Source organism: Pristiophorus japonicus, chromosome 3 (assembly GCF_044704955.1).
Source record: "Pristiophorus japonicus isolate sPriJap1 chromosome 3, sPriJap1.hap1, whole genome shotgun sequence".
Taxonomy (NCBI): domain Eukaryota; kingdom Metazoa; phylum Chordata; class Chondrichthyes; family Pristiophoridae; genus Pristiophorus; species Pristiophorus japonicus.
In genome coordinates this window covers 252,057,663-252,076,725 of record NC_091979.1, presented here as the reverse complement: position 1 = coordinate 252,076,725, position 19,063 = coordinate 252,057,663, and the positions used below count along the sequence as shown (strand labels likewise).

The following is a 19,063-nucleotide window of genomic DNA, read 5'->3' as shown; positions in this document are numbered from 1 at the left end:
AGTCATGCCCCAGATGGGCAGAGAGGTGTTCATCCAAGAACTCCACAATGAGCACCCGGGCATTGTCATGATGAAGGCAATTGCCAGGTCACACGTTTGGTGGCCAGGGATAGGTGCAGACCTGGAACTTTGTGTTCGCAGGTGCAACACGTGTGCGCAGCTGGGCAATGCGCCCAGGGAAGCCCCCCTTAGCCCCTGGCCATGGCCCACCAAGCCATGGTCTCGCATCCATGGTCCTTTCATGGGAAAAATGTTTTTGGTTGTAGTAGAAGCCTACTCCAAATGGATCGAGTATGACATTCTCATTTCAAGCACATCCTCTGCCACGGTAGAAAGTCTACGGGCAATGTTCGCCGCCCATGGTCTACCGGATGTCTTGGTCAGCGACAATAGCCCATGCTTTACAAGCATTGAATTCCAGGACTTCATGGCAGGAAACGGTATCAACCATGTCAGAACGGCACCATTCAAGCCGGCCTCAAACAGCCAGGCGGAACGAACAGTGCAGATAATCAAACAGGGGCTGCTCAGAATCCAAGAGGGTTCCCTACAAAGCCGCTTATCACGCCTCCTGTTGGCCAATAGATCCCGACCACACTCGCTCACAGGGGTTCCACCCGCGATCTGCTAATGAAAAGGACGCTCAAAACCAGGCTATCCCTTATACACCCCACCATGAAAGAAATTGTTGAGAGCAGGCTCCGGTCACAATGTGACTACCATGACAGGAATGCGAGGGCATGATGTATCGATGTCAATGACCCTGTCTTTGTCCTCAACTACGCTGCAGGGCCCAAATGGCTCGCAGGCACTGTGATTGCTAAAGAGTGGAATAGGATTCTGGTAGTTAAACTTACCAATGGACAAATCTGCCGCAAACACGTGGATCAAACAAAAAGGAGGTTCAGCAACCCCATAGAAGAAGCAGTGGAAGAACACGATGCAGAGTTCACTCCTCCACAGGTGACCGAACACCGGAACCAAGTGGAGGAGAGCCCAGTCACTGTGGGCAGTCCAGACAGGCCTGAGGCACCACAAACAGCAAGACAGTCAGGCCAGCGCCCAACAACCGGAGCCCCAACTCAGTCGCTCTACAAGGGAGCGTAAACCACCAGAGGGACTTAACCTGTGATCCCAATAAGACTTTGGGGGAGAGGTGATGTCATGTATTCAACTGTCATTGTAACCCATGTATAAACTGACCTAAGTTGTACACCTTGAGAACACTGACCACTAGGTGGTGAACTTGTGGGAGACACTCCTAACCTGGACTTTCAGGTATAAAAGGGGAAGCTTCACCCACCTTCTGCACTTCAGTGCTGGCTAATAAAGGTTACTGGTCACAGAGTGGCCTTCTCTCAAGTATGGGCCTCGTGTGCATTTGTACTGTATAGTAAGGACATATTACTGCCCACTCACTTAGTCTATCTATATTCCTTTGCAGACGCTTTGTGTTCTCCTCACAGCTTACTGTCCCACCTAGCTTTGTACAGTCAGCAAACTTGGCTTCATTACACTCGGTCCCTTCATCTAGGTCATTAATATAGATTGTAAATGGCTGAGGCCCCAGCACTGACCCTTGCGGCACTAGTTACAGCCTGCCAACCTGAACATGACCCGTTTATCCCTACTCTCTGATGTCTGTCCATTAACCACATCAAATTCTACCATATCAAGTTATGAAACTGAATTCAATAAAAATCTGGTAATTTGTGGCTGGCACCAGAAAAAAATAACTGTGGATGCTGCTGAATTGCCCAGGTAGGAAGCCTACCATCCACTCCAGTCCCACACTATCTGGTTGGCTCTTAATGGCCTCCTGGCAAACAGGGATGGGCAGTAAAGGCTGCTCTGCCACTGTTGCCAACATCCCCAAGAACATCCATCATTGTATTCCTCAGCTGCCTCATAACTTGCTCCAACCTCTCTCATGCAATTTGTTGTAGTTTCTTTGGGGCTGAAATTCATCAGCCCTCCGCCCACTGCCGCTGACATTCCTCCTGCAGATCCACCCACTGCCACTTTGGAGGTGGCCTGGAGCGGGCGGGAAGGGAGAGCCACCGGGAACCATCCGCTGACGTCAGCGGATGGCCGAGTGGCACAACTGAGCTCCTTCCTGCCGAGCTCCCAGATTCCTGTGGGCAGGAGTCGGCGGCAGAACGGGGGTAGACCGCTGGCTGGAGGCTGGTCTGTCCCTGACGGTAAGTCTGAGGAACCTGAAAAAAAGATAAGTGAATATTTTTAAAAACATTTTCAACAGCGACTTACCTGCATGGGGTCCCCTGAAGGCCCTCGGATAGTTCTTGTATTTTTTTATTTGTATTTTTTTTCAGATCTTCGACTCTCCATGGGCCCGACTCCATCCTTGGCAGCACTTAGGCGGCAAGCGCCTCTGCCGCCAAGAATGAGACCTCCCGCCTGCTGCCGCCGAGATTGACGGCGTACATCTTCCATTTGCCACCCGTCAACCTTTGAGGGACTTTCTTCATGAATATCCCACCCAAAGTACCCCCAGTACCTCAGCGGCACTGGGCGGGTGGAGGCCTTGCTGAAAATCGGCCCCTTCGCTTTATTGTCTTTCACATGCTTTTCATTACCTTTCACACTCTCTATCGTGAATCGCCAATTTGTATGCTTGTATGAAATTAGTAGTTTCTCTTGGCATGAGACAGGTTATTAGTACAATGAGGAACTTTAGAAAAGCAATATTTGTGGAGCATGAGACCAGTTAATAATACAACGAGGAAGAGATGGGGAGGGTATGAGGTCAGTTAGTAATAGAAAAGGGGAAATTAATAAGAGAGGGTTCTGTATTGGAAATTATGAATATGTACAGGAAATGAAGTTAGATAGCTCCATAAAACAGTAATGCGTGTTACTAGGCAGTGTTTAGACCCGTTGGCCATTCAACCATACATTGATACCGATATGAAGTGATCCAATTCCTTACATTTTCTGATCAGGCTTCCTTACACTTAATTCCAAAGAAAGATCAGCATTCTGGGCCCAAGTTTCCACATGATTTGCACCTGATTTTTAGGAGCAACTGGTGGAGAATGGACTATCTTAGAAATCGCAATTCTCCACATTTTTTTTTCTGCAGTTCTAGTCAGGTAGAACAGTTCTACTTTGGAACAGAATTTTTTCTTCAAAAGGGGGCGTGTCCGGCCACTGACGCCTGATTTGAAAGTTTCCACAGTGAAAACGTACTCCAAACTAACTTAGAATGGAGCAAGTGAAGATTTTTGTAGAACTGAAAAAACCTGTTCTACACATTAAAAAATCAGGCGCAGGTTACAAATTAGGCGTCCAGAACGAGGTGGGGGGATGGGGAAGGGAAGTCATTAAATTCTACAATAAATCCTTATTTATACTTATACAAATATTATACAAATAAATCCAACCTGAATAAACATTTATAAGCAAAGAAAAGATTAAATAAACCATCTTCCTACCTGTGTGAAAGTGCTTCAGCCAGGGAGAATGCTGCAGCAAGCCTCACAAAATGAGGCAGCCGTTCCCGAACGCGGGGGGGGGGGGGGGGGGAGGAAGCCGTTCCAGACGGCGGGAGGGAGGGAGGGAACCGACCGCCGACCGAACCGGGGGGTGGGGGGGGAGCGGAGAAAGCCGTTCCAGACGGCGGGAGGGAGGGAAGGAGACAGAAGGCTGCAGGAAGCCTCAGAAATTGAGGAGCCATTTCCCGACGGCAAAAGGGGGAGGTCATCGGGAAACGGCTGCCTCAACTTTCTGAGGCTTCCTGCAGCCTTCTCAGTGCTGATGTGCTGATGGCAATGTGCTTTTATTAAAAAATGTTCAAAAACTAAACAGCTACAAAGAACTACAAAAATGGCCGAGTGCCAATGTTATTTTCACACTGAGCATGCGCGAATGCTCCAACGCGCACGCGCAGCGTTGCCGGCAGGAAAAAAACTAATTTAAATAGTACCCGCCCCCTCCCACTTACAAAATCGGCGCGAGTGTAGGCTCCGCCCCCCTGGGCGCCGCGCCAAACAGACAAGGAGCTGCAGAACGCTCCAGAATCGCGCGTTTTTTTTCCGGCGCCGTTTTAGCCGCGAAAAACGGGCGCCCAGCTCGGAGGGGCGCCCGTTTTTTATCGTGTGGAAACTTGGGCCCTTTATGTGTATGTTCAAATAATGTGGAAATATTTATCATGTAAACTTTGACTTTAAATATTTATTTAATCATCTGAATAATTAAAATTAGACGCCATAATTTATTTTTTGATGTAAATTTTTTTTCAAAATCAAATTCAGTATAATTGTTCCCCATTATCTCATTCTTCTCACAGTGACCATTCTTTGCAATAGGTTTCTTCAACATCAACTTCGATCCCTGCCCAGCCTTTGCTCCCGCCTCTCTCATCTCTTCAAGCTAACACAAGCTCCACAGCACAACTAAGACCACCTATTTCCACCTCCGTAACATCACCCGTCTCCGCCCTAGCCTCAGCTCACCCACTGCTGAAGCCCACATCCATGCCTTTGTTACCTCTAGACTTGACTATTCCAACGCACTCCTGGCTGGCCTCCCACATTGTACCCAAGTAAACTTGAGGTGATCTAAAACTCAGCTGTCCGTGTCCTAACTTGCACCAAGTCCCATTCACCCATCACCCCTGTGCTCGCTGACCTACATTGGCTCCCGGTTAAGCAACACGTCGATTTCAAAATTCTAATCCTTGTTTTCAAATCCCTCCATGGCATCGCCCCCTCCCTATCTCTGTAATCTACTTCAGCCCATCAACTGCCTCCCCCTCCTCCCCGAGAAGTCTGCGCTCCTCTAAGTCTGCCCTTTTGAGCATCCCTGATTATAATTACTCAACCATTGGTGGCCGTGCCTTCTTTTGCCTAGGCCCCAAGCTCTGGAATTCCCTGCCTAAATCTCACTGCCTCTCTACTTCTCGTTCCTCCTTCATGATGCTCGTTAAAACCTACCTCTTTGACCAAGCTTTTGGTCACTTGCACTAATTTCTCCTTATATGGCTTGGTGTGAAAAAAGTTTTGTCTCATAATACTCCTGTGAAGCGCCTTGGGATGTTTCACTAGGTTAAAGGCGCTATATAAATACAAGTGGTTGCCTCACCAAGTAACGCAGACAAATGAGAGTGTGCACACCTGTATCGATGCCCCTTATTTATTACAGTACACCTCAAGCATGTGACAGCATGCCCAATGTAACATCACTGAGGACGGGGGCATTACGAATGTCACTAGCAGATACATGGTCACGATCCTGCACATTCCTTTGGCCAAAGACCACCACAATTCACCTGAAGTTGTTGTCATCTGGCACACAGATAATACAACAAACTATCGCTTGTTGTGCAGATGAAAGGAAAGACTATACAAGAACTTGCATTTATATAGTGCCTTTGACATTGAAAAGGTCCCAAGGCACTTCACAGAGGCACCCTGAGCCAAAGAACATGTCTAGTTTGGGCGATTAAGCAATAGAATCCTAGGCCATAACTTCAGACCATAACCTTGGTTACATAAATAAGAACATAAGAATATAAGAAATAGGAGCAGGAGTAGGCCATATGGCCCCTGGAGCCTGCTCCGCCATTTAATACGATCATGGGTGATCCGATCATGGACTCAGATCCACTTCCCTGCCCACTCCCCATAACCCTTTATTCCCTTATCATTTAAGAAACTGTTTATTTTTGTCAAATTTATTCAATGTCCCAACTTCCACAGCTCTCTGAGGCAGCGAATTCCACAGAGTTACAACCCTCTGTTTTAAATGGGCAGCCCTTTATTCTAAGATTATGCCCTCTAGTTCTAGTCTCCCCTATCAGTGGAAACATCCTCTCTGTATCCACTTTGTCAAGTCCCCTCATAATCTTATACGTTTCGATAAGATCACCTCTCATTCTTCTGAATTCCAATGAGTAGAGGCCCAACCTACTCAACCTTTCCTCATAAGTCAACCCCCTCATCTCTGGAATCAACCTAGTGAACCTTCTCTGAATTGCCTCCAAAGCAAGTATATCCCTTTGTAAATATGGAAACCAAAACTGCACGCAGTATTCCAGGTGTGGCCTCACCAATACCCTGTACAACTGTAGCAAAACTTCCCTGCTTTTATACTCCATCCCCTTTGCAATAAAGGCCAAGATTCCATTAGCCTTCCTGATCACTTGCTGTACCTGCATACTAACCTTTTGTGTTTCATGCACAAGTACCCCCAGGTCATGCTGTGCTGCAATCTTTCTCCATTCAAATAATAACTTGCTCTTTGATTTTTTTCTGCCAAAGTTCATGACCTCACACTTTCCAACATTATACTCCATCTGCCATACAATATAGGTAACATGCATGCTGAGATCCACATCTTGCTGTCTCATATAACAGCAATCAACGAGTCAATTCTCCATCTCGAACTCCCAGCCTTACTGTTGTAAGCATTGGCAGACAGAGTTGGTGGGTGCCAGGATAGTTGGCACGCGTGCAAAGCATCTGCTGCAGCACACACTCGCTTAACATGGCAGACTATTTTTTAAGCTGTCGCAAGGATTTATGCTGCCCACAAAGTAAATAATGCAGCATGGCCAACTCTTCATGCTGCACACATGGTACATCTTGGTCTGTTGGGTGTTTTCAAAGCTCTTAACTGCAGTTGTGAGGTTTCTCAATCACCATCTGCTTCAATCATTTCACTTTTCTTTCATAAAAGGCGATGTTTACTGCACCCATAACTGTATCTCTCACTTTTCTTTAAGCTTTCAATTTCATGCCTGATGTTGCTAATGATTGATTACTGAACACTCGCAGTGTAATTTTGCAATTCAGTCTTTGCCTCAATTAAAGGATTATTTTCCCTGCTTTATCCTTGTTGGCACAGTGTGCGGTTTGAAAGAATCCCTGTAACAAGGCTGTGAGATGTGTAAAATTGCATTCAATTTTTTTATTGCATGGCTTTCGGGTGGGGTGGGGAGTGTAAGTGTCGTGATGGCATCACAACTGGATGGGACAGGCTGGATGGACCAGTACGTCTTTTTCTGTCCCTATCTCTACAACCCCCTCCAGCTCTACAACCCTCCGAGATATCGGCACTCCTCCAATTCTGGCCTCTTGTGCAACCCCAATTTTTATCACTCCACCATTGCTGACCGTGCCTTCAATTGCCTAAGCCCTAAGCTCTGGAATTCCTTCCTTAAACCTCTCTGCCTCGTGACATCTCTTTCCTCTGTTAAGACGCTCCATAAAACCTACCTCTACCTCTTTTGGTTACCTGGCCTAATATCTCCTGATGTGACTTGTATCAAATATTGTTTGCTAGCGCTCCTTTGAAATGCCTTGGGAAGTTTTACTACATTAAAGGCGCTATATAAATGCAAGTCATTTTTCGTATGCTCGTGTCTACTTTCCCCTCACCTCCAATTTGCTTCTGTACTCTTCCGAAAGTGCCCGACTCATGTTGGGATGTGGTTCCATTTTTCATGACTGAGCTTGACAGAGTAAGATAAGTTCACCAATCCCATGCTCCCAAGCAGGGGGCCGTGCTCAAAGGAAATGCAGGTCGGGGACAAGGCTTTCACGCTGCGACATCGATTCTCCACCCCACACTCACCTTCAAGAGTAATTTTCCGCAGGGAATGAAGACTGGATGAATTTGCCCGAGTGAGTGTTGGCAGGATTTCCAGGCCTTAAGCCTGATCCTGTCCTCATCTGAATACCCTTTCCAGCAGGGGGAGGGGGAAGCAGGGGGTGTCGCTGAGTAGCAAACAGGAATAGGAAGGCAGGCTTGGTTTTTCCTCTCCTCAGCCGAGGGATGCTAATGATGATTTTACCCGTCCTACCCGTTGGGACCAGAGTCCCAAAGTTACTCACCATTTCCAGCATGTCATTGGTGTTGGAATGGTATTACTCGCATATACAATGGGCTATAAATTGCGTAGCGCTCCGTTTGGGGCGATAGCTTTTGAAGGAGCCCAAAATTATCGGCAGGCGAAAATGATTTGCGGCTCCTGGGAACGTCAGTTTTAGCGCTCCAAGAGGGAAGTGGAGTGTTACAACAAGCGCCACCTTAGAGCACTAAAGTGTGGGAGAGTGGCGGTAGTGGCAGAGCGCTGCCGTCTTTAGAGGCTCCTTCCCTCGCTTAAAGGGAAGGGTCCATGATGGGTTCAATCAATCTTCACGCTTTGTCTGTTGGGCCACGGGACCTGTGCTATGTGCATAGCAGACCCAAGCACGCCAAGAGAGTGCCGGGCTGAGGGATCGCGGGATCAAAATAAATCAGGAGGCACCAGACTAGGGAGAACAATAAAGTTTGAGCTACCTGACCACCACTGCCTTTAAATATCACTCCCCAAGCGGCCAGCCGAGGCCACAACGCCTCCTGCAGCTGCATTTGTTGACGCCTGGCGATGCTGCAGGGGGCAGGAGCGAATAGCACATCCGGGGACATAACGGGGCGTTGTGTACCGAATGACGTCACGATCTACGTGGCACAGGAAAGCAAGGCGGTAAGTGTTAGCGCCAGCGCAAAACCACCAGGGAAGTTCTCAGGCATCGGTGAATTCGCCGCGCCCGGTCGGTAACCCATTACTGCCCCCTGCAGGTGCTAATGGGAGGCACAAATCAGGCAAATTTCTCTCCCGTAGTATTTACAGCACAAAAACAGGCCAACAGGCCCCTGCCAGTGTTTATGCTCTACACGAGCCTATCCTTCTCTGGATCAGTTCCTATAGAATGGAGGGTAGCTAAAGTAACACCACTTTTTAAGAACGGAGGAAGAGAGAAAACGGGTAATTATAGATCGGTTAGCCTGACATCAGTAGTGGGGAAAATGTTGGAATCAATCATTAAGAATGAAATAGCAGCGCATGTGGAAAGCAGTGACAGGATCGGACCAAGTCAGCATGGATTTATGAAAGGGAAATCATGCTTGACAAATCTTCTGGAATTTTTTGAGGATGTAACCAGCAGAGTGGACAAGGGAGAGCCAGTGGATGTGGTGTATTTGGACTTTCAACAGGCTTTTGACAAGGTCCCGCACAAGAGATTGGTGTGCAAAATCAAAGCGCATGATATTGGGGGTAATGTACTGACGTGGATAGAGAACTGGTTGGCAGACAGGAAGCAGAGAGTCGGGATAAACGGGTCCTTTTCAGAATGGCAGGCAGTGACTAGTGGAGTGGCACAGGGCTCAGTGCTGGGACCCCAGCTCTTTACAATATACATTAACAATTTAGATGAAGGAATTGAGTGTAATATCTCCAAGTTTGCGGATTACACTAAACTGGATGGCGGTGTGAGCTGTGAGGAGGACGCTGAGAGGCTGCAGGGTGACTTGGACAGGTTAGGTGAGTGGGCAAATGCATGGCAGATGCAGTATAATGTGGATAAATGTGAGGTTATCCATTTTGGGGGCAAAAACACAAAGGCAGAATATTATCTGAATGACAGCAGATTAGGAAAAGGGTAGGTGCAACGAGATTTGGGTGTCATGGTTCATCAGTCACTGAAAGTAGGTATGCAGGTACAGCAGGCGGTGATGAAGGCAAATGGTATGTTGGCCTTCATAGCTAGGGGATTTGAGTATAGGAGCAGGGTGGTTTTACTGCAGTTGTACAGGGCCTTAGTGAGGCCTCACCTGGAATATTGTGTTCAGTTTTGGTCTCCTAATCTGAGGAAGGGCGTTCTTGCTATTGAGGGAATGCAGCGAAGGTTCACCAAATTGATTCCAGGGATGGCTGGACTGTCATATGAGGAGAGACTGGATCAACTGGCCTTTATACATTGGAGTTTGGAAGGATGAGAGGGGATCTCATAGAAACAGATAAGATTCTGACGGGACTGGACAGGTTAGATGCGGGAAGAATATTCCCGATGTTGGGGAAGTCCAGAACCAGGGGGCATAGTCTTAGGATAAGGGGTAGGCCATTTAGGACTGAGATGAGGAGAAACTTCTTCACTCAGAGAGTTGTTAACCTATGGAATTCCCTGCCACAGAGAGTTGTTGATGCCAGTTCATTGGGTTTATTCAAGAGGGAGTTAGATATGGCCCTTATGGCTAAGGGGATCAAGGGGTATGGAGAGAAAGCAGCAAAGGGGTACTGAGGGAATGATCATCCATGATCTTATTGAATGGTGGTGCAGGCTCGAAGGGCTGAATGGCCTACTCCTGCACCTATTTTCTATGTTTCTATGTTTCTATGTTTCCTCCCTCATGTGTTTATCTAGCTTCCCCTTAAATGCATCTATGCTATTCGCCACAACCACTCCTTGTAGTAGCGAGTTCCACATTCAAACCACTCTCTGGGTAAAGAAGTTTCTCCTGAATTCCTTATTGGATTTACTGGTGGCAATCTTGTACTTATAGCCACTAGTTCTGGTCTCCCCCACAAGTGGAAACATCTTCTCTACATCGACCCAGTAAAACCTTTTCATAATCTAAAAGACCTCTATCATGTCACCCCTTAGCCTTCTCTTTTCTCGAGAAAAGTCTGTTCAATCTTTCCTGATCAGTATAACCTCTTAGTTCTGGTATCATTCCAGTAAATCTTTTCTGCACCTTCTCCAGAGCCTCTATGTCCTTTTTATAATACGGAGACCAGAACTGTCCACAGTGCTCCGTGTGTGGTCTAACCAAGGTTCTATACAAGTTTAACATAACATCTCTGCTTTTCAATTCTATCCCTCTAGAAATTATACCCAGTGTTTTGTTTGCTTTTTTATGGCCTAATTAACGTGTGTCGCTACTTTGAGTGATTTGTGTATCTGAACCCCAGGATCCCTCTGCTCCTCTACCCCATTTAGACACTTAGTTTCCAAGGAGTATGTGGCCTCCTTCCTACCTAAATGTACCACCTCACACTTGCCAATATTGAAGTTCATTTGTCAAATACACACCCATTCAGTAAGTTTATTAATGTCTTCCTGTATTTTATCGCAGTTCTCCTCTATATTAACTACACCCCCAATTTGGTGTCTTCTGCAAATTTTGAAATTGTGCTCCCGATTTCAGAGTCCAATTCGTTTGTGTAAATGGTGAACAACACTGATCCTCCTGGAACACCACTTCCCATCTTTTGCCAATCTGAGTGTTGGGGTAAAAAGACTTTTCTTCAAGTTGGATTCCCTGATATAAGAAATCGACACCTGCCCATATTGTATAGTGACCACGGAATCACGCAGAGAAAACCTCGGTTAATCATTCTTTATTCGAACCTGCTCGGGAAACATTCCGATGAATACTTTCAAGTACAAGCACTGTTATACGATTTTTCGATTTGTGTGACCCTGCTACAAAACCATCGATTGGCCAAATGCTATCAGTGAAGTTACATTGATTTATTGACTCTTATCAGACTAGCTCAATGGTTCTCCCCCACCTGTCCATCTCCCATGGTGTCACCTTCCCAGAATGTGTTCAACTTTGCCTCAGTTCCTCATGACGTGTGAAGTAACCTTACTTCCCAGGGTTTGCTATCTTTCTAGACTGTTGACTCTCCACCACCCTTGGTGGATGTGTTATTCAGTCCTGAGTGTATGTTTTCATCTTTTATCAGTCTGTGCTAAGGGTCAATGCAGTGTTGGCTCCTTATGATTGTTCATTAACAATCAATCTTTGCAACATAGCAAGCTTTGCTGTTTCCCCTTCTTAAAACCCATTCAAGCAAGTGTATAAGCGTGCTTTACATACATAAGCGAGTTCTACATACAATTACAATCGCTATAAAGACAGAGGAACTCCCGATTCCTCAGAACCTCCTAATACTGATAAGCACTACAATTCAGTTTGGTATCGGTTTTCCTCCCCTTACATGAGTAACTACCTTTAATCTTTACTCACTGTTTTCTGTTTTGTAGCCAGCTTGCTATCCATTCTGTTACTTGTTCCCTGGCTCTACATGTTCTGGCCTTACTCACGTACTACTAGACACTACCTTATCAAAGGCCTTTTGAAAATCCAAATATATTACATCTACTATGTTACATTTAGCTACCATTTCTGTTCTGTAAGGTTGATCGTGATTGACCTTCCCTTTTGAAATCTCTATTATATTTTCAGTTTCTAGGGGGCTAAAATTGATCAACTCACTGCCCACTCCCGCCGACTGCTGCCCACTGCCACCAACATTCCTCTGCAAGATCTGCCCAGTGCCACTTTCGACGTGGCCTGGAGCAGGCGGGAGGGGAGAGCCGCCGGGAAGCACCCGCTGATGTCAGTGGATGGCCGAGTGGCGCAACTGAGCTCCCGCCCGCCAAGCTCGAGGAGGCTGGTCTGTCCCCAACGGTAAGTATGAAGCTCCTGAAATAAAGGTTAGTAAACATTTTAGATTTTTTTTTTCCACGGCGACTTACCTGAATGGGGATCCCCTGAAGGTCTTCTGATAGTTTTTTAATTTTTTCCTCATGAATTTTTTTTTCAGCTGTTCAACCCTCCGTGGGCCCGACGCCATCCTCGCCGGCACTTGGGCGGCAAGCGCCTCTGTCGCCGAGAATGAGAGCGCCCACCCGCTGCCGCCCAGATTGGCGGCGTACGTCGTCCATTTGCCGCCCGCCGACCTTCGAGGGATCTCGGCGATGAATATCTCACCCAAAGCACCGTCCGGTACCTCAGCGGCCATCGGTGTTTTTCTATTTCATCTTTGAGTAAGGATACGATTATCTTTCCTACCACCGACGTTAAGCTAATTGGTCTACAATTCCCTGGTCTTGTCCCATCTCCCTTTTTAAATAACTGTCCTCCAGTCCTCTGGCTCAATTTCCTTTTCTATTGAATTGTTATGTATATGTAATAGTGCCTCTGTTATCCTTTGCCTAATTTCTTTTAATATGCGTTGTGTTTTCACTTTATGAGAGCTGCAAATTGGAGCAGATCCCCTTTACAACAGGCTTCCATCTCACATGGGTGCAATGCTATTCTTACACATTGAAACAGGACAGGCTCTAGCCTGTACTACATATTTTATGCTTCTTTCATCCCATTTTCTTCTCAATGGTGTGTGAGTGTGCGATTGGCTTCATTGATTTTTATCGCTTTGGAATTAACTAAGCATTATATGGTTCAATTAGTCTGCCCACTTCCACTTAACCTGGCAGCAGTGGTGAGATGCAGCCTGAAGCCAGAATGACACCTCGCTGATTTGAACGTCAGCAAGTAATAAGGCTGAAAAGCAAGTATGAAACGTCTGTAGAAAATTTTAAAAATCAACTGAAACTCCAAAAAGACTGCAGTGAAGCACAGGTACAAAATGTTTCCATTGACATGCAGTTAGAATACAAGAAAACATGGAACGAGAGTAACAGCCCATCCCTTCGGTATTGAGCTTGCCAGAGTCTGGGGAGCTGAGGGTGGAGAGAGCAGCACTTGTAGTGACCTTCAGGCCTCTTGAGCTGGACACAGATGGCAGCGGCTTCCTCACAATCCACCACGATTACTTGATATGCAAAATGGTGGCAGGCAGCAGCGAGGCAATAATTTGGCCCTTTGTTTTAAAGGGCCCAAATGACAAACTGATCCAAATTCAGCTATTTTGCAAGTTAATTCAACACCAGCCAATTCAAAGTACTTTGCTCTCGAAATTTAGATCATCATTCATCCCTACGCTATGCTTTTATTTTACCATCAGTCTGGCATTTAAAGTGAACCATATGGATAATATAACTGGCAGTCTAGTAAATACACATCAGCTTCCATACAGTGAGATGCAACAGGAATTCAATTAGTTTGGGAGTTTATAACGACACACTACTAATGGACAATGCCCATTGAGGCCCATAATTTATGTACACAATTAACTATCAGTTTCAGCAATTAAAAATAATTACATTGCATTCAGCAGACGGTACACCAGTATTCAAGAGCATTTAAACAACTTGCGCAAAAAGAACATGAATCCCACATTGTGGTACATTATATCCTTTCATTTCTGTTTCCATTGCCTTATAATACAAACAAATCAATGATTAGAAGTTGAAAAAAATAACAACATTTTATTCTCTTTTCTACTGCATGCTGCCTGTTCGGAGTTAGCAAATATTATAAGATGGTTTTTCTTATTATGGTTTGTCCTATCCAGTTTCTTTGGTGTCTTCCTTTCTTGTTGGGACGCTCATTATCTTCTGCATTCAAAAAAGCAGTTTGAGCTCATTCAGGCACTGCTCCTTTATGACGGTGAATCGACTACAGGTGCTTAGCAAGGTTGCCAGTGATTTGACGAGCCAGAATAATCGGTTGGCTCTTGTTAACAACATGCTGCTTTGCTAACCGAAATAAGTAATCAGATGCAGAGAGAATGTTTTCCCTCGTGGGGGAATCTAGAACTAGGGGGTATAGTTTCAGAATAAGGGGTCGTCCATTTAAAATGAAGGAATTTCTTCTCTCAGAGAGTCGTGAATCTTTGGAATTCTCTGCCCCAGAGAGCGGTGGAGGCTGGGTCATTGAATATATTTAAGGTGGAGATAGACAAATTTTTATATGATAAGGGTTATTGGGAGCGGGCAGGGAAGTGGAGCTGAGCCCAAGATCCGATCAGCCACGATCTTGTTGAAAGACGGAGCAGGCTCGAGGGGCCATTTCTTATGTTCTAATCAGAGAAAAGGGTAAAGCCAAAATTTCCTTAAGATTTCAAAAGAATTGGTGATTGTTATCCAGTGTACAGCATCAAGGACATTCTCAAATCATGGGCAGCAGTCCCCTTACTTGTCCCTCGTACACATTTTTTCTAAAACAAAAGTAAATCACTTTGAAAAATAAAACATATCGAACTAGTGATTCTTTAACAAATCTGCAGTGAAACCACATTTCACTCTAAGCCCACTGTGTTGCATTAGCCATAGGCTGCAGGGCAGTGAGACGGAGGTGGGATATGATCGAAGATATTATATTAATACAAGATAATTTCATCACAGTAACTACTGTATAAAGAATTGCTCCCATTTTGTTAAACTTAGTTACAGCACATCAGTATCCAGCTCGGCACTATATATAGCACTGTGCAGCATTGCCTGTTCTACCCCCATTCTTCTTAGAATGACAGTTCGACACCAGCCCCATGATTCCATGGTTCTGATTCCATGTGAGCAAATCATTCTGAGTCAAGTTAATTATACTGGACAATTGTACGGATATAATGGAGCTCCTTGCATGCATGTTTACTGGCCATGCATTCACACATATTTAGTTGATTCTGGCATTTGGTCGAGTGCTGTTTTTGTAGGCAGATATCATCGCTAACATTTTAAAGGATTTCAAAGGTAATTACAGCCTCCTCCCGCCCCCCTCCCTCCACTTCCCCTGTGTGTGAGTATAGGAACCTATTGTCAATAGGATCAGAATGAAAATAGATCCAGGGGAGATATAATCAAAGATTTTATGGAAGAGTGAGATCTACAAGCAGGTAATACGCATTCAAGAAGGGCTAAATAGCATATCCTTATTTGATTTCGGTGGCAGCAATTGTATTGAAACTTACTTAGTGTATAATGGGGCAAGAAAATAGTATGGAGTCATCAGCTGACAGGTTCCCTGCAGCCAGTAAAAACACTACAAGAACATCCCTTGGAAATACAGGTTGAACCTCTCTGGTCCGGCACCCTTGGGACCTGATCGGTGCCAGAACAGCGAGTTTTCCGAACCACGGGAGGTCACGCCGAGCCTAGGCTTACTGGTACCTGATGACAGCGCTCGGGCTCCTGAACGCCACCGCCACGCTCTGGAACTCTGGCCTTGCTCTCTGTCTGTGCTAGTTGCTGGGTTTTTTTAAGGTCGTGTCTCTCTTTCTCTTCCATCACCCCCCTCCCCCGGCTCCAGGCAGTTCGAAACAAGATGGAGGCGGCTGTCGGATCCTGACCCCGAAGCTGGATTTGTGCGGTTTCTGTGTGCATGCGCAAATCTATTCAATCCAGTTACAGGGTGTGACATGGCTGGGACCAATGACCCAGAAGCGTTCGGTGCATGCGCGGCGCAGAAAGCCACTGCACAGCATTTAGCCGTTGTCTACAATCACTCCTCACTAAACAGCACGGGAAACCGGGGCGCCACCCACGCTGGGACTGATGCTTCTGGATTAGAGAGTCCCAGACTGGAGAGGTACAACCTGTAGCCTCCTTTCTCCTTGATTTTGATAGCTCTGGATACCAGGTGACACTCGGTTTTGCAGTTTTTGTGGAATGGCCCGATTTCCTAAGGCTGGAAAATGAAAGATAGAAAGACATGCATTTACATAGCGCCTTTCACGACTGCCGGATGTCCCAAAGCGCTTTACAGCCAATGAAGTACAGTCACTGATATAATGTGGGAAACACGGCAGCCAATCTGCTCACAGCAAGCTCCCACTAACAGCAATGTGATAATGACCAGATAATCTGTTTTTTGTTATGTTGATTGAGGGATAATTATTGGCCAGAACACTGGGAAGAACTCCCCTGCTCTTCTTCGAAATAGTGCCCTGGGATCTTTTACGTCCACCTGAGAGAGCAGACGGGGCCGCGATTAAGCATCTCATCTGAAAGACGGCACCTCCAACAGTGCAGCATGCCCTCAGCACTGCACTGAGTGTCAGCCTAGATTATGTGCTCAAGTCCCTGGAGTGGGACTTGAACCCACAACCTTCTGACTCAGTGTGTGAGAGAGTGCTACCCACTGAGTCACAGCTGACATCTATCTCCTAGCAGGCAACAGATGGGGACCATGGGTTGGGGGTGGGAGGGATGATGTTCGTTCTGGGATCGGAACCTGCAGCCATCCCCACCCAGACGCAGCTATTTAGGCCAGACATTCCGGCCTCTAATGTGGAAGATGCGCTAGATGTGCCCATATACAGCTGCCTGCATTGCCACGTTAATTAGCAGACTTCCCCTGATCATGGGGTGAGTGGCAGGGGTCCCGGGCACTTAACCCGTAATACGCCCCCTCCACACACGATGGATGGAAATATTTCTAAACAACAACTGGAAACTTTCCTCTGTCAATAATTATGTTTCTCTGCACGTACAATGTCTGGCCCGGTGCTATCATTAAAATTAGCTCCCTCAAAGATTCAGTGGGCAAGTAAGTGTACTATGTAGTGTGACACACAACCCATTTCAGAAGGAGCCATAAAGATGCCAGATTTGTCCCTGGTGCGTGTTAAAATGCCCAGACTTAGCTGGAGTGGTTGTGCCAATGATAGTGCAATTAATCTCAATGCCTGTGAGCTACAGAGCAGAAAAGAATTAGCCAGGGTATGCTCTCCTTACCCCCTGCTGAAAGTATTTGTGTGTGAATGGCAGATCATCTGTGTCTGTGCAATGGTCCCCTTTGTACCAAACAGCCCAGTGACACTCGGGGGGGGGGGGGGGGGGGTGGGGGAGGAGAGTCGAGGGAAATGCATTTTAGAAAAACTTTCCGCCATGACTCCTGTGAACCTTTACTAATGAAGAATGTAAGACAGCGTAGAATGAGAGAAAGTCCTTTGACAGATCATGCATCATTTGCACTGTCACAGACATATTTAGTATCCTAATGAAAACAAATAGCCACAGACAAAACTTCCAAGAAGGTAAACTTTGTGGAATTTCACCCTGGCCTCCAGTCATTGATCAATACTTTAGGATATCAAGCGAACAATTAACTGTATTACTCAAGTGTGATCCATATCATTCTTCAGGTGGCATTTATGTGTCCTGTAGCAGCATTGTCACTACTGCATCCATTAGGTTATTTGATCATTTATATCTCTATTATCCTTGTAATCTTCAAAGATCTAAAAAAAAACTGATTGATTTTTCTGCTGCAAATGCACTTCTATGTTATCAGCATCTGCAAGAGGGCCCCTACTACCTGTCTTAGTGGTTCTCTTATCTACTCTCGTGCTCCTATGCGGTGCTCCCTCAGTGGGTTCAGCACTGGAGGTGGAACAATGCCTGGGCTCAGTCAAAGGCTTGTGAGATACTCACGGTCTGCAATCTCCAGGAGCTGGGTCCAAGAGGGTCCTGCAGAAGATGGCAGAAACTCAGCCTCTGCTCGGGGCCAGTCTGGCCCAGCTGATTGTCTGGCACCAGGCCAAGCATTGGTTCAGGGGATGGTGAGGGTGCAGACATGCTGAGAGAGGGCAACACATTCCTTTCCCATTGCACAACCACCCCAGCTATTGCAGGAGATGGTGGAGCCCAGAGCCTGCGTGGCTGTAGTATGAGCGTGCCAGAGAAATGTTACTACTGGTGACTCCTGCAAGGAGGGCCCATCCATTGAGGTGACCACATGCTCCATGGTTGACTGCAGATGGTCACTGCCATGCGCCAGAACTCCACACAGGTTGGTGGTGGACTCCGCTACACTCTGTGACATGTTCGGGAAACTTCCTGGCAAGCAGTCCAATGCACTGAACAATTGCTGCTGCATTTTCATCAGAGCAAAGCAGATTACCAGGCAATACAATAGAAGTGTTGGAAATTATGAAAAGATGGGGCAGGGTAGATAGAGGTCGACTGTTTCCAGTAGGTGAGAGCTTTAGAATGAGGGGCCACAGACACAAGAATAAATATGTGATTTAGAACACAGCGCAGGAGAAATTTCTTTAGACTAGAATTCACTTCTAGTGTTTGAGGCAGAAACTATGACAACATTCAGGATTAGATTGGATGGGTGGATGATAAAAAGATGAAGGAATATGGGAACAGGGTGCATAAGTGTGGTTAGAATGTTTTGCTCATAAACACCAAGACAAACTGGTTAGGTCAAACGGCTGTACAGAGAGTAAAAGAGTTGTGAAGGGAAGACTTATCTTGACAGCTCTGGTGAGGTCATTAATATTCTTCCTACACTTCAGCCAGAACCTGGAAACAGTGCTGGTGGCATTGAACACCTTTCTCTACTGCTGCTGGCCAATTTGATGGGGCAACTGTTGCCCATCGGAGAGGCAGACAGCTGCCTTCCCATTCCTCACCAGCTCTACAAACACGTCCATGGCTGCATCGTGAATTGGGGGTGGGAGGAGGGGGGGGGTGCCTGAACCACTTCATGCTGCATCAATAACTCACACTCCACTTTAAGGAGCTGCAAGCTGGCTTAAAGTAACAGCCACCCCACCATATTGCTCCACCCT

The 19,063-nt window shown here is 46.2% G+C and overlaps 1 protein-coding gene across 1 annotated transcript in view; it reads right to left on the bottom strand.

Moving 5' to 3' along the window:
* The window catches only part of LOC139255601 (stabilizer of axonemal microtubules 1-like), a 29,734-nt gene extending 17,133 nt beyond the window's left edge, over nucleotides 1-12,601 (bottom strand). Inside the window, exons 1-2 of the mRNA XM_070873961.1 lie at nucleotides 12,336-12,601; nucleotides 8,305-8,395 (exon numbers count right to left, since the gene is read on the bottom strand). Of these exons, the coding sequence (XP_070730062.1) occupies nucleotides 8,305-8,395; nucleotides 12,336-12,601 (357 nt within the window). The remainder of the gene's footprint in view (nucleotides 1-8,304; nucleotides 8,396-12,335) is intronic.
* Between the last annotated feature and the right edge of the window lie 6,462 nt (nucleotides 12,602-19,063).